This window comes from Mixophyes fleayi, chromosome 2 (assembly GCF_038048845.1).
Source record: "Mixophyes fleayi isolate aMixFle1 chromosome 2, aMixFle1.hap1, whole genome shotgun sequence".
Taxonomy (NCBI): domain Eukaryota; kingdom Metazoa; phylum Chordata; class Amphibia; order Anura; family Limnodynastidae; genus Mixophyes; species Mixophyes fleayi.
Window position 1 is genome coordinate 150252708 of NC_134403.1, and position 26136 is coordinate 150278843.

At 40.2% G+C, this 26136-nt stretch overlaps 1 protein-coding gene across 2 annotated transcripts in view; it reads right to left on the bottom strand.

Moving 5' to 3' along the window:
• Nucleotides 1-26136, bottom strand: part of NPAS2 (neuronal PAS domain protein 2) — a 95143-nt gene that overhangs the window by 19161 nt on the left and 49846 nt on the right. For both annotated transcript variants that reach the window (XM_075200240.1, XM_075200241.1), the window contains exons 8-15: nucleotides 25455-25573; nucleotides 17265-17347; nucleotides 16920-17026; nucleotides 12520-12667; nucleotides 9114-9195; nucleotides 7101-7242; nucleotides 5817-5926; nucleotides 4907-4996 (exon numbers count right to left, since the gene is read on the bottom strand). In XM_075200240.1, the coding sequence (XP_075056341.1) occupies nucleotides 4907-4996; nucleotides 5817-5926; nucleotides 7101-7242; nucleotides 9114-9195; nucleotides 12520-12667; nucleotides 16920-17026; nucleotides 17265-17347; nucleotides 25455-25573 (881 nt within the window). The remainder of the gene's footprint in view (nucleotides 1-4906; nucleotides 4997-5816; nucleotides 5927-7100; nucleotides 7243-9113; nucleotides 9196-12519; nucleotides 12668-16919; nucleotides 17027-17264; nucleotides 17348-25454; nucleotides 25574-26136) is intronic.

A 26136-nucleotide genomic window follows, 5' to 3' on the forward strand; every position in this document is an offset into this window, starting at 1 on the left:
GACCCCAGTGCTGTGAGGCAGAAGTGCTAACCACTTAGCCACGGTGCTACCTATAAACCATGCTTTCTATTATTTTAATACATAATTATTGTTCATGGCTGAAGCAAATGCTAGCAAACCAGCTCTCCAATTGAGGTAAATGAAGGGATTTGTTAAGAAAGGGTTGTCCAAAACTGCTGCCATACTGATAATAAGACCACAAGCAAACAACACATTCTGTGTGTGTCAGCAATCACTATTATATGTAACTATGAGTGGGTTATTTATTTTTGAGTATTAACGTTGAGATTACATTGAATATTGCATGCAGATTTAGAGTTAACATACAGTAGAACAAGCAATGTCCTTTAGTATTTAACAATGACTGACTGTTCCACACAGTTTTCTTCAACTGTTACAGAAGTTTCTGAAGCTCCGGTAATTATGTGGTATGTTCTTTGGGGATGCTTTATGGCAGTGAGTCAAAACTGTGGTTGGACTGCTCTTTCCCCAGGATCACAACTAGTGGCAAGCCACTGCCTGTAAGGTCCTTTGGTGACTATTATGGGCAAAATGTGCAAATATTTTATACAGTGGAGATCATTTACAAAGCACATGGCTTAGTTAAGCACCGATGCACTGGATGCTATGTCCAACAATCTTCTAGGTACACGCCTAACCTCTGCTCTCAGAAAAGGCTCTCAGAACAGAGGTGAACACAACCTGGCTCAGGTGAGATGCCAGATTAAAAAAAAAAATTGATATCCGGAAAACCTCTGCCTCCCGAAGCCATAGGTTTCTTGAGTACTGCCACAGTGATTCTAGGGGGCTTACCCCACCAGATAAGTTTCAGAAAGGAGAAATGCAAATCCCGGAACACAGAGTCCAGTACTTTCACCAGTATGGTATGGAACAGGTATATGAGTTTGGGGATCAGGTTCATCTTGATAGAGATGATCCTCCCCATCCTCCCCAGCCACAATATGATATAGCCTTGAGGTCCTGACTAATTTTAGCCAAATGGTGGGGGGAGTTTTCCCGATATAGCCTGTCATATGAAGAGGTGATGTATACTACGAGATACTGTTAGGAACTCCCTAGCCAGCACAATAAAACTCAGAGTCTACTCAGAAAGCCTGGTGTTCGCTGGAGCCCCTAGTGGTGGGGACAGACTTAGCCGCAAGCTGACAGAGGGTCGAGAATCGTATACCGGCTAAGGAGAACCCAGGAGTGGAGTGATTGGCGGACAATAGCGTAGAGTTCAGGCATAGAAAACCAAGGTCAGAGGTCACAAGCACAGGTTCAGAATCCAGGGACAAGCGAAAGGTCAGGGGCACTGGCGGAGGAGCAGAATCCGGTTTTCAGGCAAATGGTCAGGGTCAGAAGCGTAGGTTCAAGGTCCAGGAACAAGCGAGGGTCATACACGGGAAGTCAGTCACAGGTTTTAACACCAAGCAGAGAGGGCACAAGCAGGCAGCAGAACTGTGAACAGGACGCTATAACTGGCAGTGAGGCTCATTCCTCACTGCCTTAAATATTACAGATGGCCAATCAGTACACAATTCAGAATGTGTCCTCAGCTGCAGTATAATGGATATGCAGAGCCTGCAGCCAATCATGTCTACAGAGTGCCAGCAGTAATAAAGCTTAGATCAGCCTTGATTGGCTGAACCTGAGAGATATGCAGGGCTGTCCCTACCTGAACTTGTGCGCTAGCTGTCAAAAAGCCGGGCGCGGCGTCAGAGAGACAAAGGCTTCCCGGTTGTTGCCCAGGCAACCGGGACACAGAAACAGGAAGTGATGCCCCGGTTGCCATAGCAACGGCCGGGACGTCACTAGGAGAACAAGGAGAGTCGCGGCGGTGCCCGGGGCCGCCGCGACCACTAACAGATACTTGATCTTGCGCGCATGTCAATGCAGGGTGAAGATAGCTTGTAAGCTAGCTTTGAGAGAAGAGGGGGCATGAAGAAACCTGACTGAGAATTATATTCATCCATGAAGCTGTATAGGGCAGGCAGTGAGTCCTGTGGATTTGTGAGGGACAGAAGGATGTTGCCAGTGAAAACATAGATCTTAAATTCTCGGGGCCCCACCTCCACACCAGTTATCATAGCAGTCTGCAGGATCATTGCAACTAGGGGTTCTATGACTAAAGCGAAAACAAGGGGTGATAGGGGGCAACCCTGCCTCGTCCAGTTAGAAAGGGAGAGTGTGTCAGATAAGAAGCCATTAATCAAGACCCTGGGAAAGTTGTACAATGCGGTTCCACCACTCAGGAATTCAGCCGAGAAGCCATATGCCTTCAATGCATGAAACATGAAGTCCCATGAAATCCTGTCGAATGCCTTCTTGGCATCCTGGGAGAGCAGAGTGGCTGGGAGACATCTATGATTGATAATCTGCACTAAATCTGTTGCACGATGAGTATTATCCGTAGCCTGAAGGCCTGAGTTGAATCCCATCTGGTTGTAATGGATCAAGTTCGGGAGGACTCTTTTCAATCGGGTAGCCAGGATCTTGGCATATATCTTGACATCCAGGGATCCTTCCCCTTTTTGTGGATGACCACTATACACTTCCAACATCGAACTAGGGGAGGGGTTTCCACGCAAGACACCATTGAACAGGATGTGGAGGCAGGGAATCAAGATCTGGGAAAATTTATTGTTATTGGCCGCAGTAAAGCCGTCTGGGCCAGGGGCTTTAGAGGTGTTTTGCACCCTAATGACCACCAATATTTTGGCGAACGATATCTGCTCATTCAGTTGTTGTGATGACAGGTGGGAGAGCTTGGGGAGTTTTGCACAATGCAAGAAATCCGCTATGAGATCAGCAGGAGGAGTGCACCCTGGTTTCAGACTGTTTAAGTTATATAAGGAGGAGTAAAACCTCTGAAACTCGTATCTGATCTGACTGGGGCTATAAATGGGGGAACCTGAGGCAGACTTCAGGGCCCTAATATTATTTATTTTGGGAACCTATGGACCCAGCCAAGTGCCCAATATTCTATTTGCTTTATCTCCTCTCTCGTAGAACGTCTGCCTCAGCTGTTTCAAGGCCACGGCAGTGGACCCCAATAGAAGGGGACTCAAGCCAGCTCGCACCCAATGAAGTTAAGTCAAGATGGCATCATCTGGGGAGAGTTTGTATTGTTGTTCTAAGGTCTGGAGTTTTGAGTCATATAATTTCTTGAGGCGTGAGGCCATAAATATAAGGTAGGGACATGTCAGGAAGGTCATTCAAAAGAAAATATTCATCTAAGGTAGACTGCAATTGTAGTGTAAGTTGTGGATTTTGGAGGATAGAATCGTTAAGGCGCCATATGGAAGGACATAGGCGGGAGACTATGTCTGAAAGGTCAGCCGATATGTGGAAATGCTCACACCAGATAGGATGTATATGGGCCTCCTGGAGTTTTAGACTCAGATTGTGGCTGAGGAAGATCATGTCTAAACTTGAGTAAGTATTATGAATGAATAGAACCTGTAGTCATGGACCCGGGTTCTCTATCCCTTCAGGAGTCATTGAGATTATGAGAGAAAACGATGCCTGAGCTTTTGATTTATAGGACGCGAGCTGCCAGCAGGGGGGAAGCCAGAGAGGACGACTCATCTACCATGACACTAAAATCCCCACCAATAATCACTTCTTCCTCGCAAACCCCAAACAAGCAATGAGTCTAGGGCTAAAAAAAGTGATGTTAGTTCTGTTTCGGGGGGTACAGGTTAACAGTACACAGGGTCAGAATGCGATGTCAGCATCTCAAACGTGACATGAGAAGCAAAGAGGGTAGCCACTCTTCGTTTTTTATGTCTAGGATCACAAGCATGGAAAGTGAAAGGAAAGAAGAAAGTCTGGGATGTGGACAGGGCCATATCTGGTCTGTGGTGTCAGCCAAGGGGGAAATGCTAGAGGCAGGGAAACTCCAGGCATGGGTAGAATACCCATTATAAAGGTGTAGTTAGGGACAAAGGGGAAATCCCGGTGAACCTTCTTGTAGGGGGTGGACGTCCGCAGCACCCCAGGGCCGGGGTCGTAGAAGCTGGTTTAGATCACAAGGGAGGAGGTGAATGTCATAAGGGGCCTGGGAACAGTTATAATCGTGACCTGGAAACCAGATCAAACCAATAAACTGGGCAGTATGAGAACAGCTACTCATGATCATTTTTAAAGTCCTACTTGAGATGTGTTCTGTTCCTTTAAAGAGCACTTGATTGTAAGCTTGTGAGCAGGGCCCCCTTACCTCTCTGTGATCTGTATTGTCCAGTATTGTTTTATTACAATTGAGTAAAGCGCCATGGAATCTGCTGGCATTATATAAATAAATATTGATGATGATTACAATACAACTCAGGCAGAGAGGCAACACAGGCTTCAACACGCAATGTACACATGCCCAAACAGACATTTTTACGAATCAATCAGTATAGTTCCCTTTAGCGTAAAAATAAATCACTTCATGTATGCAGAACAAGGTGCAGACAAAGGTTTAGTATGTGACACAGATAATGTATTATTTTGTATTGTGCGCCTTATTTACTGGAAATGTCATTGCCTAAAATCTTTGTCACCATTTGTGGGCTTTACAAAGGAAAATCATAAAATGCAAGTGCAAATCATAAAAATGTATGAAATCAATGCCTAAGCTATTACTGCATTGTGTACAATTAGGTGAAAATGTTATCCAAGAAAAAGGAAAAAGTGGGAGCACATAGTGCTTTGACATTGACAACCCTGCACACTTTAAGTGAACAATGGTTGTGCAAAATGAGCAAATTAAAGTTGCAAATGTAGCATCCTGAACAAAGAGGAACAGACACAGGAGCAAGGAGGCCAGACAAGTGCAGTTTACAATGTGTTGTCCATTCGGAAATTATTTCCATAGAATGCTAGTTTGTAGAGGTCCCATGAGTGACAGCAGTCTTACCTGGGACATAGGGGTAGGTGAGCTTTGTAGTGGATTTTGCTGTAGCAACTGTTGTTGAAGTACATCACATTGCTGGGTAGGTACGGAGGCCTACACAAAAACATTATGATAAATAGCATTTGCAAAAGCAATATTTGGCATGGAGAAAGAGAAGACATGATAACAATAACACATATTAAATTATATTATCTAGTCCAAAGGTTTGAACACATGCGTTAATGGATAGGTACACATTAGTGGTATTTCCTCTCTAGCATAACTATGGGTTATGTTAAAAAAGGGCGTATTTTATAATAACAACCTCTACCCTATCTTTAACCATGGTTAAATACACTCTACTAAATAATGTACCTGACTGGCACCTTTTAGTTCAGTGTCCCCAAATTATGTTAATGCTACCACTGCTGTGTCATTTCCCCAAAGTAAACAGTCTCAAATCACTAGTTCGAATAGCTATTCACAGTAGTAATTTCCAACTGTTGATGTCAGACATATCAAGTGACAGTGGTGGTGAACCAATAGGTCATTGTTTTTCTGAGAGAGTCCATTTAACTAATGACTAGAGTGAGGTAGGTGTTACATTTCCAAAATTACCTTTGGATCAATTTTACACATTTATGCAAAAAAATAGACACCAGCAATTCTGAATCTATCAAATCTGTATCTGTCAAATCAATGTTAGACAGCTGAGATAACTCAAACGCAAGAGAAGCTAAATACAAGATCTCCAAACATAAATCTGAAGGAGCCCATGCCCAGTGATAATCAATTTCCTTCCCACTGTCCCACATTCTAATGCTGTTAATCTAGAGCTGGGAATTTGCTATTGATCTGTAAGTCTGATCTTGCACCCAGGAGAGCTGTGTTCCTATATTACCATGACATAGCATTACGGGTTTAATGCTGATACCTGAACTGGGGCAGGCTGACTCATTCGTTGCAGAGGTACATCATGCTGTATACTGGGAATGCTTTGCAAAGACTGAGTGTTGTAGTCTGTACTCAGCTTTGTGGGAGGAGCTGAAAACAATTATGAAAAATAAAAAATAGAATTACAACAAATGAATTTATTCATCGTAGATGGATGGCATTCTGTATGGGGCTCTACATGAAAGCAAAGTTACTGTGTATCTCATTTTATTAATATTAAAGATAATTTAAGTACAAAAAAGTTTATATGTGCAAATTTCCGCAAGTATTTCCAGGTCCGTCTGGAAATGTGTATGGTAGAAACAGGACGTATCTGCATCAAATGAGAAGGATGGTAAAAAAAGCCTCTCAATTACTTGTAACTACTGAGCAACAGTTAAAGTTCCTTTGCGGTCTATGAGCATCTCTGGAGCCACCCACAAACAAGTGCAAGCCATTGTAAAGGCATATTATGCACCACTTAAATCTCCATTAAAGATTTTATCCCACAAAACGAAATCTTGGTGTAATCTTACATTCAGCTAGGAAAGTCCCAATCTATCCAGAAACTCCCGTTAAAACATGCAAACATTTGCGGCTGCCACAGACACTGCCATTTTGAGGTGCCGCTTCCTGTGAAAATGACGGCATTTGCATAAGACCAGGGGCTTATTTATAAAGCTCCTAAGAGCTGAAGATCTCCTGAATAACTGCATTGTTAAGTAATATTGCTATTTATAAGAAAAGGATTGCGGCAGATATCGCACGCAAAGGCAGTCCCCATAGTTACTGTTGGGACTATGATGTTCCTTGATTTACCAAGTTTATAAGTCTTATTGATCAGGTAGACATGGCATTTTTTATTGTGCACATGTTGAATGGATGGGGATTATAGATATTTTCCAATGATCTGCTATCAGGCACCTAGCAGTGGTGGTTAAGTTATTCCAAAATGTGGCCATTTTGGGGCAGGACCACCAAACGTGGAAGAAGAAACTATTTTCACCACATCCTCTCCAACATAATGGGGGAAGAGGTGGCAAATATTCTTTGGACGTTACTTTTACTCCACCTTTAGCCCAAGTAATTTTTAATAAAGTAACCCTAGGAAAGCTAAGGAACCTGGTACAATAACGATTGTTGCTTTGAATATGTATACACAATAGGCCTGCTCTATTTTCAGAAGCCATCTCCTTTTTGGTGAACGAGTGACTGGTGTCAGCATTAAGAGTTGTTCAAATATACGGACATTTCTATGCAGACTAAAGAACATCTCTTTACTCACGAGCAGGTTCGGTGACCAGGGTTTGAGAAGATTTGTGGGAACTCCTTGAGGAAACAGAGGGCGTACGGCTGGGGCTGAGTTGCGAGGCACTAACGTCTAGCACATTAAAGTGTTGGTCACTGTCCACACTTAATTCTTTGTCCTAAAAGCATATTTATCAAAGAGGAAGGTCAGTATATAATATCACAAAATTGCTCACTCCCTTTACCAACTCTTTTACCCATTCTTTTTTCCCTGGTCTGTCCTAAATGGCTATTTCAGGTACACCTCAAATTACCTCAAGTGTGCATGGTAGAAAAAGTGAGCCGTCACTTTAAAGTCACATTATCTCAAACGTGCAACTGGAAGGTGCAAACTGTGTTATATTAAGAGTATAGGATGAGACCCAAACGCCGTACCTCAGAAGTGGTGAAAAAATAATGTTCTTCTGCAGGGGAAAAGGCTGAGTGCATTCTTCAGCTGAATCCATATTCAGCAAGGAATTCCCTTGATCAGCCAAAAATCTCAAATCGGTTTGTGGAAATCTTTGCACTTCCCTGTAAAAACTGGGGGCACTAGTGCAAAAGTGGGCTTGTCACACAAAAGAGCATTTGTGCTGTATAGTTTAACTTTTGTGCTTTTGGCATGTAAATTACACGTAATATGTGTATATTATTCAGTAATGGAATGCTAGTGAACACTAGATCCCAATCTCAAGTGATCTATCATTAATGACATGCAGGAAAGACTTGGATCGCATCTCCAAAGCTTCCCTTCATTTGAGGTAGTGCCAAATCAGGGATTGCAGCTTACTGTGTGTTAAGGGCAGAGTAGTGTGAGATCCTCAACTGCTAGAACCGCGTCATGAGATGTTCACGTTTAGCAGCTCCCTTTCCGAGAAACCTGCTACGTTCCACAATACTCGGTTGGCCCCAGTACTTTCTGAACTATCCCAGTCATTAAAGATCCATTCTGAACTATCCCAGTCATTAGAGATCCATTCTGAACTATCCTAGTCATTAGAGATCCATTCTGAACTATTCCAGTCATTAGAGATCCATTCTGAACTATCCCAGTCATTAGAGATTCATTCTGAACTATCCCAATCATTAGAGATCCATTCTGAACTATCCCAGTCATTAGAGATCCATTCTGAACTATCCCAGTCATTAGAGATCCATTCTGAACTATCCCAATCATTAGAGATCCATTCTGAACTATCCCAGTCATTAGAGATCCATTCTGAACTATTCCAGTCATTAGAGATCCATTCTGTACTATCCCAGTCATTAGAGATTCATTCTGAACTATCCCAATCATTAGAGATCCATTCTGAACTATTCCAGTCATTAGAGATCCATTCTGTACTATCCCAGTCATTAGAGATTCATTCTGAATTATCCCAGTCATTAGAGATCCATTCTGAACTATCCCAGTCATTAGAGATCCATTCTGAACTATCCCAGTCATTAGAGATCCATTCTGAACTATCCCAATCACTAGAGATCCATTCTGAACTATCCCAGTCATTAGAGAGCAATTATAAACTATCCCATTCATTACACAAATCTTATATGTACAAACTCTGTTGTACCAGCTGAACAAACAAAAGAAAAAAAATCAATGAACTGATTAATCATTTCATTAATCTCTATTAATTATTTATTGCACCATGGTCATGAGGGTAAAGTTTTTTAAGATTATCCATTCAATTCACTTTGCGTAATATTCATCCCATAAAGGGAGGATGTAATTTAACATATAATGCATCAATTATTAAAATGTATCGTACTATAATACCTTGGATGTATTTTTCAGCTTTAAATACCACTTACTTTATTTGTGGCATTGACTTGTCAGATACAAAATTATTTTGTTTGGTCTTAAACATTTACAATATTATTAAGGAATACTGTTTATAGAGACTTTTTCTTATTTTTCTTTCTCTTATTTTGTATGTCTGAAGCAGAGCAGATAAACTTTTCACATCACTTGTTAAATATAATGCTTGATATAAAAACACAGAATTATTACCTTTAGTGCAGATGTAATGGCTTCTGATGACTTGTCATCCAAACTACCTTTTTGTCTCCTTTCCACTCGAACATCTGCATAACTAATTGCAACAAAAAAAATTATAATTTAGAGCAAAGAAAGAAATGTCCAGATCCAATTATCAGTAGTGGGTAAATGTATCAAGTTGAGAGTTTTCCAGCGGGTTTGAAAAGTGGAGATGTTGTCTATAACAACCAATCAGATTCTAGCTGTCATGTTGTAGAATGTACTAAATAAATGATAGCTAGAATCTGATTGGTTTTTCAAATCCGCAGGAAAACTCTCAGCTTGATACATAGTGTTTACTATGGCCAAGTTTAGCTCACGCTTAAATCATGAATGTGAAGCATGTCACCTATATTCTCTAAAATAATCTGAATGATGTTAAACCAAGAACTGGTGAAGTATAAACAATTCTGAGGTCCATGTTGTGTTTAATAGCAGCTGAATCCATAGCTGTCAGTGTTTCAATTCAGTTTCTTGAGACACTTTACTGAGGGGAACCACTGAGAATGGAAACCTTCCTATTTATGGTAGGTTTATATGCAATTGATATCAATGGAACCAAAACCCCTTTCTGTTGGCCATGCTGATAAAGTACAGACAAGGTGACAATCCTAATTTACACAACCACCCATGTCAAAGGTGGCACTCTTGCAATGGGCATGATTCAGACATAGGGCTGTTTGTGCAGCGTATCTTGCGTGATTTCGCACTGCGCATGCTCATAAGCCAAACTTCCGCAACTGCACACAATTCATATCCACACACATCTGACCCTTATGATCCCTTATGGCTTGAGAGCCGGAACGGGAGAGGGAAGTGGAGGACTAATATAGGCCACTTACAGTACACTCAGCTGCGGGTAATTCAAATCCAGTGTTTAGCATAAGTATGAGTTCCGAGTTGAATCAGGCCCAATATGACCATTGAACAGGATCATAAAACAATTCTATTGTATATTAGATGCTTACGTTTACTATGCTTAATCTAATTTAAATATCTGACGTTAGTTGCTGCAATTCAATCAAACCACAGTTCTCCCATTAATGCACTGAAAACAGAAGTGTCTGCATTGTACTCAGAAAGGAAATCCCCAAATTCTCCCATCACAAAATGCACATAGCTAGTGCTAAGTTGTCATTATACTAAGTATATATTTTGCAGTTTTGTAAAAGACCTTTAAGATGTTACAAAATAAAGAAAATGCATTTGTGCTGGACATGCAAATTTGTCAATTACATTTGGCGGTAAATGTATCAAATCTTTTAAAAAGTTAGAGAATCTGCCCATAGCAGCCAACCAGATTCATCATTTTCTAGAATGTACTTTAAAGTCAATTATTTCTGCTAGTTTCTGTACAGTTTTGTTTAGTGCGTTCATCTGCTAGGCATGTAGCTTTAATTATAGTTTTACACGTACCTGTTTCCTGTTCAAAGAGTACCTGTGACCTATACACAGCTGCACATTAAACATGAACAGGCAGCGTAGATCTAAATACATGTTGAGCTCTGAGTTGATGCAAAAGTCAAGTCCGTTTGAAGGCTAGTGCTGAGGGTTCAGGGCTAGTGTGGAGGGCAAGCAACGCCCCTGCAAATACACTCTTTAAATTCCACTTATGTTATTACACTTATCTCACTCTGCAATATGAAATCCATACCTTCCAACCGTCCCAATTTATTCTGGACAGTCCCGACTGTAGGGCTCTGTTAGTGCTTAGTGCTTCAAAAGCATAGACATGCCCCCATCTGGTATGGCCCTATCTTCACGTATCATGCCCCAGTGTGTAGTGTCCATTACCCCCGACCCAATGCTGCCTACCCAAATGTAGGGAGATATGGAAATCTCAGTTCTGTACTGAAACATACAACTTCTGCACATTCACAATTTGCTCTGCAAATTTATGTGCTTGGATGAAATCTAGGTACGTTTTTGCAAATCAAGATACACAGCAGCTCCAATGCTGTTCTTGTACTGCAGAGAGCTTCCTTCCATTTGTAAATTACCTCCACTGTCTTCATAAAGCATAAGCACAGTACCTCTATTCACAGGTCGGGGAGATAAGGTACCTCTGATAACATTTATCTTACAGAGTTGACACATGACTTCAGTCTCTTTACCAGACATATATTGTACAAAAACCCCATCTGCAAGTCACCACCCTAGCAATGAACTAGTTAATATATGAATCCTGCTCAGATTCTCCCAGCACCTTCACATCACTCTCCAGGGGTTAAATGTATCAAGGTGCGATTTTGCAAAATCAGCGATTTTCTCGGGAGGGTTGAAACTCGCAGATGTATGAAGCTGAGATTTCATGCAAAATCGCCAGAGTTGTGCTTCTGTCAAAATCGCTATTTGCAAAATCGATAGAGATCAAACTCCCGACTGTTTGCTACTGCAGCTATACAATCTCAAATGTATGAAGCTGCGATTAAGCAAACTCAGGAGAGTTTGCTTTCAAACACGCCAGATACAACACGCTACATTCTAGCAGTGTGTTGTATAAACACATCACTGTTACACTGACTGTAAAGAGTAGATAAAAGTTAAAAAAAAAAAAAAAAAGGTGTGGGGTCCCCCCTCTATTTAGTCTTAACCCTAGTGCTGCCAGCCCACTGCTGCTTCCATGAAAATCGGGGGGACCCCACGCAAAATTTTTCCCCCGATTTTCACTTTGATCTATTCTTTTGCTCCGGCAGCTGTATGACAGGCAGTGTAGCAGTGATGTGTTTATACAACACGCTGCTACAACACAGGAGAGTTAGCTAACACGGGAGTGTTTTACATCGCAGCAAATCGCCAGAGATGACCAGCGATTTTGAAAATCAGGGTCAAAATCGCAGCTTGATACATTTCAGAAAATTTTGACTAAAAAAATTGCCGCGATTTTAACACGCTGAAAAAATCGGACCTTGATACATTTACCCCCAGATCTCCCAGGGTCATTCAAGGCTATTATAAAGCGTCTGAATCATAATGAAAGCAAAATATGAAGGCAGCAGCAGGAGGTGCCACTGCTGGTGTCATGCTGGATTATGATCTTCATGCACAGTTATAGGAAGGTGATGGCAACTGTAGCCACCAGTCCACACTGTAACTTGCGGGTGCTCAATAAATGGTGTGACGCCCACACCTTAGATGCAATGATATATAGAAGCTCCAGTCTCAAAGATCTTACAAGTTGGAAGGTTAGGAGAAAGTGCGGAAAATGAGAGCATCCATTATGGATCCCCTATGTATTAAAATCATGTTTTTATTAATACTTTCATTATAATTGATTATAATAATAGCAAATTTTTATAAAAAATGATGTACATATTCTACAATATACATAAATTTCACAGAAAATATGCTACAAAAGGTGCAATAGTGCAGGACATACCTCACAACAGAGTGAGTGCATACAATAAACTCTGGTTTGGAATTCCACTGATGATACGTGATATAGTAATGAGTCTGAAGCCAGATCCACTGTTGACCTTTGGTGAGAAACCGATAGCAGCAAGACTTTCCTTTACCAAACAGCATCACTGTTGAAGGAAATTAAATAGATTTTGCTCCTTTAAAAAATATAGGAATAAAACCTTACCTCTGAGAATTTCCTTATCATGAGACTAAACATATAAATCATTAAATAGTCCCCAATTTATAGAATTAGTGACACATTAAAGATATAAATGTAGACCAAAGGGTTCACCTATGTGCTTTGCTAGTGTGTAAGTGTAGTGTGCTACAAACATGGTAATTCTCCACCCAGTTGGTCTAGAAACAGTACTAGTTAACTATTTGTTACCATACAGAACAATATAGACACCATAAACAATGTATAAGCAAATAGTGTGAGATGTGGATAGTGACTGGATGAAGATATGCGTGTTGTGATGAATATTAAAAGTGAAGAATAGGATAAATAAATAATAGTGTGGAAGAGTAATAACGATGGTGTTATGTGAATGAAAATCATTTAAAAAATTTATAATAATAAAAAGGAAATACATTTTATAAATAAAAATAACTGCTTAAGAAAAGTAACATAAAGAAGAAATGTAATATGTTATAGAGGCTGGTCACATAGTTTGACCAGTGGAATATGGTAGTGGAAATAAATGATCAGACCTTGTGGGGCGCAGAAGATTTCCACTGTTTAAGTGTAGACTGTCAGGTAAGGGAAAGGACCCCATGGGAGGACACCTCCTGGACTCATAGGATCTCTACTAATGTGTGAGACACCTTTTTAGTGGAATTAATTTTTTAAATGTGATGTCAATTTTGTTTTCCATTCCTGTCATATAATAATTTAATACATTTTCCCAGCTGCAGTCCCCAATATTTATTGCAGTATGGCCAGGGACTCAACAGCTTCACATGATGGTAACAGCGGCAGGTGGTATCTGTCATCCCAGAGAGGTTGAGAGCATCTTGTGATAGGCTCACATCCTACCCTGGGTTGGTCAGTTACGCCCACCTCCTGCCTAGTCCCCAAGCCACAGCACAATAGATGTTGCAATGCAGCTACCCTATTAATCTTATCAGCTTCTCTGCAGCACTAAGTGTTAGCTGATTTGGAGAGTACAACATTATTTCACAGATTAGTTTATTTAACGCTTAATTGATTATCATAACCATCATTAATGTTGCCGATACTACTGCATATTACAGGCATTGCCATAAAGACTTATGCACACACTAAAGCACATTATTCAAGGATAACTCCAGCCAGAACTTTTTTTATTTAACTAAAATAATCCCCCAATATGTTAAACTGTTGTGTTCCTGTGCTATTTGGTATTTGGAATATAAGCAATCCCCTACACTACTAGGATTTCAGCTGATTATAACAAACAACAACAACTTGTAGAATTTTAATGATATGTGAGACTGTAGACAGGGTGTTGAATGCAGCCGATTGGATGGTTTACACCAGGCCTGTGAAACCTGCGGCCCTCCAGGTGTTGTGAAACTACAAGCCCCAGCATGCTTTACCAGTAGACAACCAGTTGATAGCTGGAAGGGCATGCTGGGATTTGTAGTTTCCCAACACCTGGAGGGCCGCAGGTTGGACAGGCCTGGTTTACACCATCCAATCGGCTGCATTCAACACCCTGTCTACAGTCTCACATATCATTAAAATTCTACAAGTTGTTGTTGTTTATTATAATCAGCTGAAATCCTAGTAGTGTAGGGGATTGCTTATATTCCAAATACCAAATAGCATGTTCTGTATACTGTGCAAACATTAGTCAGGCTGCTGACTACACAATAGAATATTGACCAAAGCCTGGCTGAATAATTGTATTAAGACATAAGGCTGCTGCAAACAGAGTCTTATAATATTAACATAACTTTAACAGTATGCATATTTTAACATCTACGTTATGACATTACCCAACTAATAATTAAACTCAAGGTCTGCTATTTAACTTACACAGAACAGTTACTGAACACACATTGGCAATTTGTTACATGTCACCTACCTAGCGCAATTTAAACATTACAATCCAATATACCATAATTCACAGATAACATTACAACATATGAAATATGACACACAATGCATAATAATGTGTCAACCTTGTGACTCTACCATCTGTGTACTTTAACAATTACAAGCAAATTGGTGTGCAAACCTTACACTAAATAATGATCAAAGCAGTTGCATTATGATTTCTAATATTGTATCCTTCGCATCCTACTTTCCTCACAACATTACAATTGTAAATATATATGTACCTTGTCACAATACTAGGGCACCTATAAGCTATTTGCCCTCACTGACCGGCAGAGAGTTTAACCTAAGCATTTTGCTGACACCTATCACCAACCTCAGTACCATTGACCTGGGAAGTATTTTCATGTCCAGGTAAATATCTGAACAAAGAGTATTATGTTTATTTAAAACTATTGACCAGCAAAACTATAACACTTTTATGAAAGGGTTAAACAATCACACACTGATAATGCAAAATAACATAAAGGGAAATAGTAAATTATGATTAGTGGCCTCTCAATAGCCAACCCATTGTGTATCTGCACTGTCCAATTTTACTCCACTTCCTGTAGCAAAGCAGCGGCCCTGTTTCAATATCTGCCCACCTTCGTTTGGCACAAGCATCCACAGGACTAGCAGGGCATGAGGATGAAGATCTATGGTCCTCATCGACCTTCCTTGTAGCCTCTGGTTCTTGGCAAACCAGAAGATGCTAATCTAACTGAACTCCCTTCTCATCTACAGGCATGGCTTTTTATCCTGGCTTCTGGGAATGGGAAGGGAGATATCTCTGCTGGCTGCTTGATTGGCAGCCCTCATCACCCAGGGGCTGGAACAAGGTGCCGCCTATCTAACACCTAGGGGTATATTTACTAAACTGCAGATTTGAAAAGTGGAGATGTTACCTATAGCAACCAATCAGATTCTAGTTATCATTTAATTAGTACATTCTACAAAATGACAGCTAGAATGACAGCCAGGGAGACTCATCCCCATACTGAAAGTACTAGGGCTCTTCCTACACCTCTGGAGTGGTGGATTTAGGGTAAAAAAGTGAATTAAAAATAAGAAAAAGTGTAAAACACCATTTTAGTTTGTGGAACTACAAGTCCCAGCCAGCCCAGGTGCCATTAACAGGCTGAGCATGCTGGTGCTTGTAGAACTACAAGCACCAGCATACCATGGCAGCCAGGGCATGCTGACACCTGGAGAACCACAAGTGCCACCATACCCTGACACCCAGATCTCGCTGAGCCATGTAGTGCCACAAAGTAAAATGTAAACAAAATAATGAGCAGGTTTATTATGTTCAACCACATGATGGCAGGTTAGCAGAGCCTTTATAGGCTGGAGAGTGAAACACAGCAAATAATAATGCGCATCAAACAGTCCAATATATGGAACAAAATAATAGCAGAGCTATAATGTCACAGAAGTACAGGTAAACTCAAACTTGAAGCAATAATATAAAATTCCCCCTGCTTACAGAGTAACAGCTTGGCATGTTTGCATGAAGAAGAAACAGTCTCTGAGAATCGGGATACCAATACTTGAGTACAGCTGGTTCTGTAGGGGTTTTCAATACATCTTACTTGCTCACATGTTTCTTACACAGTTGAAACCCTCAATGGCCAGCAAATTCTTATAGACCAATTAGAAAATGATTTCACAGTGGTACCAGGTCCATGCTCTATTGCCTCAGATATACTCTTCTTTCTGTCATCCCTGCTGGTCCGGCTTAAGCATTCAAGGATCCCTGCACAATTACACCCCTCCTACTAGTAACCCCCATCCTCTCCTTAGTCTGCCTACTCATTTTCTTATAGCGGCTGGAATGCGCAAAGTGTGTCCCATTTTGTAGATTAAAAAAAACTTTGCGCATATTTAAAGGTGTTTTAGTGGGGATCTGCAGTCTTCACCCTTTAGAGTTTACTAAAATATTCCATTTTACATAATGAAATATCATTTTGCATTTGTTCAAATAATTAGATGTCTAATTAAGGAACGCTTGAATTGCACCTGGAAATCCCCAATCTCGCCAATTCTGGCCAGGTTCACCTATCTCCTTGAACACCTATCTCCCAGGTCCACCAATCTCTTGCAATGGATGCCATCTGGTTACACTAATCTATGCACATTTTTATACACACAGATGCAACAGTGTAAAAAGACAGCTTCACCATTGTACCCCCACATTTTTTGTGCAGTCTTCAATGACCTTCAAACTTGTAAGAATAAGACAAGACTGCTGGTAAACACATACATTTTACAGTTCCATAATTTTGAATACTTACAATGTTCATGACACTTGGCTAATATCTCTAGGTCATCTACATGATAGTAATCATATCCAGATGTACCAAGAACTTCAAAAGGCAAGTATCCAATGATTGGTGGAGCCCTGTATAGGGTCAATATAACAAAAAGGGTTAAAGTTGGCACGGAACTCGCTATAGTACAAAGACATTCCCAGATTTCACACTTTCACCAGTGGCCAATAAAAGCTACCTTTGACCCAACTGCCTTCCACTAAGTATGTTTTTTCTGTACACACTGAAATATTTAGAATTATTAAGTAACAGCTCTGGGCCCAATGCTACTGCCCCAAACACACCTGCTATAAGTCACCCCAGACTCACCTGTAATCTAGAGAGAGAAACTTCCATTCTAGACTGTGCCTTGATGTGAATTCTTCAAATATTTCCTCAACTATACACATTTCCTGCAAATCAAAGAATCACACATACATTAAGTGCAGTTTTCAATTATTGATGAAAACAAAACCACTGAAGCACTGCAAATGGCAAATTCATATACAAGTTATCAAACTTATTCTTATTAAAAAAAAGGCTTACTATATGCAGATACAAGGACCACGAAGATCCAGAATGCACAAAAATTCACTCAGTGGATGCGGTTATATTGAAATTTCCAAAAATCAAAGTTATTGGCCTTGCACAGATTTACTTGTTAGCTCAGTTGGAAAGTCATTTTTAGTCAACAATCCTCTTCGCTCCAACCAGGACCCCAGCAGTCCCACAGAGTTCACTCACAACAGCGATGCAATGATTTTTGTTCCAGTTTTGAGCAACAAGAACAGGTCACACTCAAACTGTGCTGTGCCAGTTTCTAACCTAGACACTGACAAGACAAAGCAACAGCTCCCCCTTTCCCATTTGTCAAGGTGGGCCACGAATAGTTGTAGTGCTTTTAGCAGTGAGTTTCTCAAACTCTGGGGGTCCCTGGCTTAGGGCCTACACAGATATGCTAATTGGGTGGAGGGAGTTGGCTAAAAAATAATTATTATCCCTTATGGGGATATTTATCAAGCTATGCAGTTTTCTGTATGATCTTTATGCAATGCTGCATACCACCCTATTGTATACAGACACATGCAAAGAAAAATTCCATAAACAAATTTCCTCACTGGACATGCAGACTTTTCCTGATCGGAGATGCTTGTTTCAATATAGATACAGATTATACCTTATAGCTTTCCTGAAGTATCTTTGGTATGTTCTGACTTTCTAGCCTTCCTATACCTTTGTCACATTGTCAGGCTAACAAAGACTTTGAGCCTCATTTAGACTTGGAGCTGATCCTGTTAAATGTGCTTCTGGCTTTTAAACTGTTTAAATTTACCCTCCCTGTAGCGTAACATGGGTTTCACAAGGTGGAGAATTACACATTTGAGCTGTGTTTCCTCCTAACTCTAAATGAGGCCTTTGGTGCTTTAGGGGCTTATTTATTAAGCCTTAAACCATGTGGAAAGACAGGAGATATCATAGATATATCCTTGATTAGGCTAAGTATTGCATAATACCGCAGTCCCCATAACTCTCAATGTGGACTGCAGTCTTGGCCAATTAGCAGCTCTGCCCTATGGGGAGAGCATCGCAGGAGAAGGATCTTAGACTACTTCTCCGACAGGCTTTGTACCCTACCTTCTGTTAAGTAATGAAAATGACTCTGCGCATGCGTGATCTGACTCATGGTCAGATCCTGGAGCTGTAAATTAGGTAAAGACATTTCCGGGACAGCCTCTTATCGGATGTGCTGTCCCAGCATTATATTGTAATAAATGGTTCTGTTATATCATCCCCTGTCATTGATATAAGGGATGATACATTATGGGGAGTGTGTGTGTGTGTGGGGGGGGGGGGGGGAGCTGAAATAGTAATATAATACCAGTGGCCTGAAGAAATATATGTTGTCTGTAAAGCAGTAGGCTAGTACTTTTTCATTCTGGTAGTATTGGCTAAGGACATTACGCAAGTGAACTTTGGTGGAGAATCCTAAAAGGAAATTACAAAAGTTACTTTCAGATTTTAATGCGTTGTTTGTGATGTTATTGCATTAGATATGCTTAATGTTTGTAGACACTCCCTTATATGTTTAAGCTTGAATCTTTAGTGATGGTCCCTAAGACCATGGGGAATGCTGGGAAGTGGGTGTGGCCAGTGTGCAATGTACCCAGAGTCTGCAAATGGCTGAATAAAGAGCTCAGCAGTGCCCACCCATGCTTCAGTGTCCTGATGAACTGATTACAAGTATATTAACAAAACATGGTGTCAGAAGAAGTTTTAACTGGACTGCTAGAGCTAAGAGTGTGAAAGGATCCTGCAGAAGTCTGTAAAGCTGTGACACGCAGTGTCTGAATATCTGTCTTGTGCTCTGGTCACATCAAACAGTGAGTAACTATGGATAGGCTGTCTCCTCCAGCAGGCATGCTCATGTCTGGCAACTTGTCTGAAAACTGGAAAAGATTTAAACAAAGGTTTAATATATATCTTGCTGCATGTGGAGCTGATGCAATGGAGGATAAAACAAAGTCATCCATCTTCCTCCATGTGATAGGAGAGGATGTGCTGGACATTTATAACAGTTTTCAGTTTGCTGAAGGGCAGAATATGGTGCTATCTTCTATAATGCAAAAGTTTGAAGATTACTTTGTGCCAAGGAAAAATGTGACATATGAAAGATATAAGTTTTTCACCTGTGATCAGAAGTCTGGAGAAGGATTTGATCAGTATGTTACAGAACTGCAATCACTCAGCAAAACCTGTGAGTTTGGTGATTTAAAGGACTCACTGATTAGAGATCGTATTGTCTGTGGAATACCTGATAATGGACTCAGAGAAAGATTGCTGAGAGAGCAAGACCTAGAACTTGACAAGGCAATGACTATGTGCAGATCTACAGAAATGACCAGACTGTAAGCCAAACAGTTACACAAGGAATCTGATACTACTGTACATGTGGTGAAGAAAACAGAGCCAAGCAAACCACCATTCTCTAAAATGAAGCAGTCTAAAATGCAATCTAATAGGAAAATCTGCAGTAGATGTGGAAATACTCACAATCCTAAAATGTGCCCTGCTTATGGTAAAACCTGCATGAAATGTGGTGGACTTAATCACTTTGCCAAATGCTGTAGAACCAATAGTGAAACAAACAAAGTGCATGCCGTTGAACAAGCTACGTCTGAAGATTTTTTTGTGAATTGTATTGAACTTTGCAGTACAGACAAGAAAGAATGGATTGTTCCTTTAACAGTGAACGAGATTGTCATTCCCTTTAAGCTTGATACTGGTGCGCAGGTGAATTTGATATCGTTTCAAGACTATAAGACTTTTAGAGTAAAACCTAAAATTCATCCAGCCAATGTGAAAGTTACAGGCTACACTGGGGAGGAAATTCCTGTGAAAGGTACATGCCTAGTGACCCTGAGCTACAAAGGACAAAAGTTCAAAACATCGCTACTGATTGTGGATAAGGATGTACAACCGATTCTAGGATTAAGTTCATGTGAGAAGCTTAACTTGATAAAGAAAGTTTTCATGGTGACATCACAAGTAGAAGATGAATGCAAATCAGTGTTTACAGAATACAGAGACATGTTTGAAGGTTTAGGTTGTCTGCCTGGCGAGCATAAGATAAATCTAGACACGCAAGTTCCTCCAGTGATACACCCCTGTAGAAAAGTGCCATTTGCGCTGAGAGAAAAACTAAAACAGGAGTTAAACCGCATGGAAGCTTTGGGTGTGATACAGAAAGTTGATGAGCCTACTGAATGGGTGAGCTCCTTAGTAATTGTTGAAAAGAAAAATGGACAACTCAGAATATGTCTGGATCCAAGAGATTTAAATAAGGCTATTAAAAGAGAACATTTCAAACTACCAACCAGAGATGAAATCATGTCACAGTTTGCGGGAGCAAAATGGTTCAGTAAATTGGATGCATCTTCAGGATTCTGGCAAATGAAGCTAGATGAAGCCAGCTCAATGCTGTGTACATTTAATACCCCAGAAGGTCGATACAGATTCCTTCGACTACCATATGGGATATTGTCTGCTCCAGAAGTATATCACAAAAGGATACACATGATTTTTGAACACATTCCAGGTGTTGAAACAATGATGGATGACATTATTGTCTGGGGATCTACAAAAGAAGAACATGATTCTAGACTGAGACAAGTAATGGAACTTATCAAGAAGGTGAATCTAAAGCTGAACAAGGACAAATGTGAATTTGGTGTGAAAACACTTACCTTTATGGGTGACGTGGTCTCGGAGGAAGGTGTGAAGCCTGACCCGAGGAAAATATCAGCCATAATAAACATGGAACGTCCTAACAACAAAGACGACGTGAGAAGATTCCTAGGAATGATTACTTACTTAGGAAAGTTTATTTCTCAACTCTCCGAACAAACAGCACCTCTAAGATGGTTGTTGGACAAAAATAATGAGTGGATGTGGTCACATGAACAAGAAGAAAGTTGGCAAAACTTGAAATGGACCATCACAGAGCAACCGGTAATCTATGCATCAAGAGCATTGACAAGTGCTGAAACAAGATATGCTCAGATAGAAAAAGAACTTCTAGCAATCACATATGCATGTGAGCGATTTCATCAATTTGTGTATGGTCAAGCGTTTACAGTGGAAACTGACCACAAGCCATTGGTAGCTATCATGGCTAAATCGTTGCATGACTGTCCCATGAGAATTCAAAGAATGCTTATAAGACTACAGAAATATGATGTCCAATTGCTGTACTGTCCTGGTAAATACATGTACATTGCTGACACACTTTCCCGTGCTGTGAACAAAAGTGAAGGTTCTGAAAGTCTGATGGATAAAGAGATAGACGCATATGTTAATTTGATTGTAGCTTCTCTACCTGTGTCTCTTGCAAGACAAGAACAGATAAGAAAAGAAACAGAGACAGACATCACAATGAAAGTGTTACAAGACATCATTCTGAAAGGATGGCCAGCAGAAAAAAATGCGTGCCCACTGTCTATTCATGATTATTGGATGTACCGCACTGACCTTACGGTTGTCAATGGTATTATTTACAAAGGCAATAGAATTATTATACCTGCACGACTAAGAAAAATTATGCTGTGCAAGATACATGAAGGCCACTTAGGAGAAGAGAAATGTAAACGGAGGGCGCGTGAAGTGATGTATTGGCCAAGAATGAACCAGGACATAGCACAGACAACAGCTACATGTGAACTGTGTCTTACGTACAGACCAAAGCAACAAGTCGAGCCGCTGAGTCCTCATGCAGTGCCAGAGAGACCATACCAGAAGGTAGGCGCAGATTTGTTTGATTGTATTGGAAAAACACACATTGTCATGACTGATTATTATTCTAATTACCCTGAGGTGCAGACTCTACCTACAACTACTAGTAAAGCCGTAATCAGTTGCATGAAGTCAATCTTTGCAAGGCATGGTGTTCCTATGGAAGTGTTCACTGACAATGGACCTCAGTTTTCCAGCGCTGAATTTAGACAGTTTGCTGAAGAGTGGGAATTTGTCCATGCAACATCGAGTCCCCACTATCCACAGTCAAATGGGTTGGTGGAAAGTTCAGTAAAAACTGTAAAGAGTCTAATGAAAAAAGCACAAGACGGCAAAGAAGATTTCTACAAAAGTCTTTTAATCTACCGCAGTACACCTTTACAGAATGGACTCTCTCCTGCACAAATGCTGATGGGAAGGAGGATTAGAGCAAATCTTCCGATAAGTGACGAACTGCTTAATACGCATAACTCAGCATTGGTGAGACTGAGTAAGGTACGTCAACAGGAGAAACAGAAACTGTACCATGATAGGCGAGCAAAAAGCTTATCTGATCTAAGATCAGGTGACCAAGTCCGTCTCCGAGATCATGAGAAAGGCATTTGGATGCAGAAAGGTATTGTGCAAGCACAAGTAGCACCAAGATCTTATATTGTACGTACAGATCGTGGAACAGAAGTAAGAAGAAATCGGGTCGATTTAAGATCTCAACCCAACCATAGTGATGGCAACACGACTGAAGAATACCCTTCATCTGACATGTATGATGGACTTGATAATGGTGAACAAACCATGATGGAAGAAAGGTCCAACATGGTTGACGATACACAGACTTTGTGTGAAAGACCCATAAGAGAAATACGCAGACCTGAGAGACTCATTGAAACGTGTTAGATGATGTTCTTAATGTTATATTGTTAAATTGTTATACTGAAGGATACAGGGCTTATCTTTAAAGAAAAGAAGATGTGATGTTATTGCATTAGATATGCTTAATGTTTGTAGACACTCCCTTATATGTTTAAGCTTGAATCTTTAGTGATGGTCCCTAAGACCATGGGGAATGCTGGGAAGTGGGTGTGGCCAGTGTGCAATGTACCCAGAGTCTGCAAATGGCTGAATAAAGAGCTCAGCAGTGCCCACCCATGCTTCAGTGTCCTGATGAACTGATTACAAGTATATTAACAAAACATTGTTATGGGAGGAAGACAGGTATAGTTTTACAGTTTGTGACATAGGAACACCTCAGATGATGCACATACAAACACCTTTATGCTTTTTACTTTCTTTTTATTGTCAGGATGCAAAGTAATTCATAACATGAAGTTGCACACAATTTCTTGTGACCGTAATGATAAAGTAGCAGAGACCAGCTCCCTAGATACCGGCCACTGTCTGGCATCGATCACTCCTCCCACAGCCCTAACTTGATGGACAGATGACACTCCCACCCTTCTTTTAAAAGGGAGTTCTTTGCAGGTGTTCTGTTGCTAGCTGTGGAAAAAATTCCACTTCAAAATATGTAAGTTGAATTAGACTCTTTATTATTTTGTCACACATATGTCCTCCACCAGTATCTCTTTAACCTATGTGCACTATTGTACAAATGTGTGCCTCTGTTTGCAGCCTTACAAACTTAGTACAAACTTAAACATGACATTTCTTACAGGTAAGTTGATTGTTAAAAAAGAGCACGGAACTTAACCATAGTTCCGACTGTATTCAAATCTAAGTGGATCTCAAGATGCATTTTGATTTGAATCTGGGTGTTCGTATGCTCTGCCTAAATGATACTTGTCTTACGTTGACCAACAGAACAGACTGCAGTATACGCACAAGTGTATGTACAATAAAAGTTCACATCAGAACGCATACAGAAAAATGTATATTTTTAAAACAAATTAACAACTCTTAACAGTATAATCATTAATACAAATATGGATTAAAAAAAAATGTTAAAAAAAGTATTTAACAATACATAAACATTAAATACATAAAGATGCTTTTAATGCATACTGTACATACAATGCCTTTATATAGTCTATCTTACTTGCATACACATGTTCTGTGCTATCTAGTGGCATGCATAAGTGCAGTTTTTAAAACAAAGACTATGCTGTATCAGTCATTACTATTAGTGAACACACACAACACCTGCCCTGTAGCTGGTGCATATGATACGACTGAAACCAAGCGTACTTACGGTAACCCAGGACTTTAATCAGCCGCATCTCGATGGGAGCGCCCTCGGAGCGCCTTACTATACATGGCCTACGTTAGCTCACACCTTCCCTCCACGGTTATGAATATTAGTCAAGAAGAATAATTTCCAAAACTGCTCGTACCTCAGTACATATGCCATTTGCACTGTTTTTGTGCAATTGTGCCCAATGTTAAGCAACACATAGAATTTGCATGTAAAAATGGTGGTGTTTTGAGCGTGCAAATGTTTGCATCTTTTGATGGGAGTTAGATTGGACGTGTTGATTATTTACACAAAGATAAATTTACATTAATGGCGTTTATGGTTCAGGTTCTAAGAAATGTATGGTGTTTGGTCTTCATTTCACCAGAAGAAATCTAGTATCAGCGGCTGCACTGCAATCGCTAGTTATGATTATTGACACACTGCAATCGCTAGTTATGATTATTGACACACTGCAATCGCTAGTTATGATTATTATAAGATTCAAACTCTATAATACTGTATGCAGCACAATAGATTGGTTTAAACTGGATTTAGTCGGTTCCCTGAAGCAAGACATGTGCTCAGCTGTTGGAGTGTGTTGTCCCCTCCTTTGGATAGGGAACTCCTTTGAAATGACCAATGAGCAGCATTCTACTGGAACATCATACACCTTGTACCAATGAAGAAAGACCTTAGTTTATCTTTGAATTAACAAAAAAACTGTAATGTCACAATGTATACAAACTGTATATAAGCAAGCCCCTGGCCCAGTAACAGGTCTCTTTGACTGCAGATGTCAAGACTGAAGCTGTACCTACATCCAGGAGCGCATACGTAATGTATTAAGTTATACTTTCTTGTATGTTGTTATACCTTCTTATACTTCATCATGGATTGCTGTAATTCTGCTATATTTTGATATTAAATCTCTTTGCACATTGGAACCACATTAATCGCATTGGACAATATTTATTGGTAGTGACAATACAAACATATCACTAGCTAACATAGTGTTGGGGTTACGATTAGATGGAACCACTCACCTTTAAAAACTGAGGTGTCGCAAGTCGGACTGTAGCAATGAAGCACACCTGTTTGCTGTGCTGTGATCTGTACATTCTTGAAACAGCCCCTTCAAAGCCATTACACGATGAGAGAGGTACTGCAATAACAATCTGCATGTGAATATATTTTCTTCAGGAGACATGATTTCACTGGAACAATATTGTGTCAATTATTGTATTAAAGAGGATCACACAATTTTATATGCCATTTTAAAAGTGTAATATCTAAGTGTAGTTTTTATCATTTGATTTTAATAGTAGCTATGAAGGGTATATTTTGTCATTTATTTATGTATTTTATTTAGCTATTAAAACAGACTCAGTAAAGCGGCCATCACACAATTTATAAATGGTTTATGGCAGGAGAAATCAAAGATTTCTCCTGCCATAGCCCATTTAACATTTCTAAACAAAGCCCACATAGATTAATATGAGGTTTGTGAAGTTCTGCAATTCATTAAGCTTTGAAAAGCTCTGCTTTATGCAGCAAGGTAATGCCACCTCAGGATGGCATTGCCTGTCATTTTCTATGGGATCCAGCTAAATCCCTCATCCGCGGAAGTGCTATGTGCATGTGCATAACACTTCCTCCATTCACCGGCAGCGCTAGGCTGCTGGCAAATAGTAAACACAGTTCGTGAAAGAAGGGGAACTTTGCCAG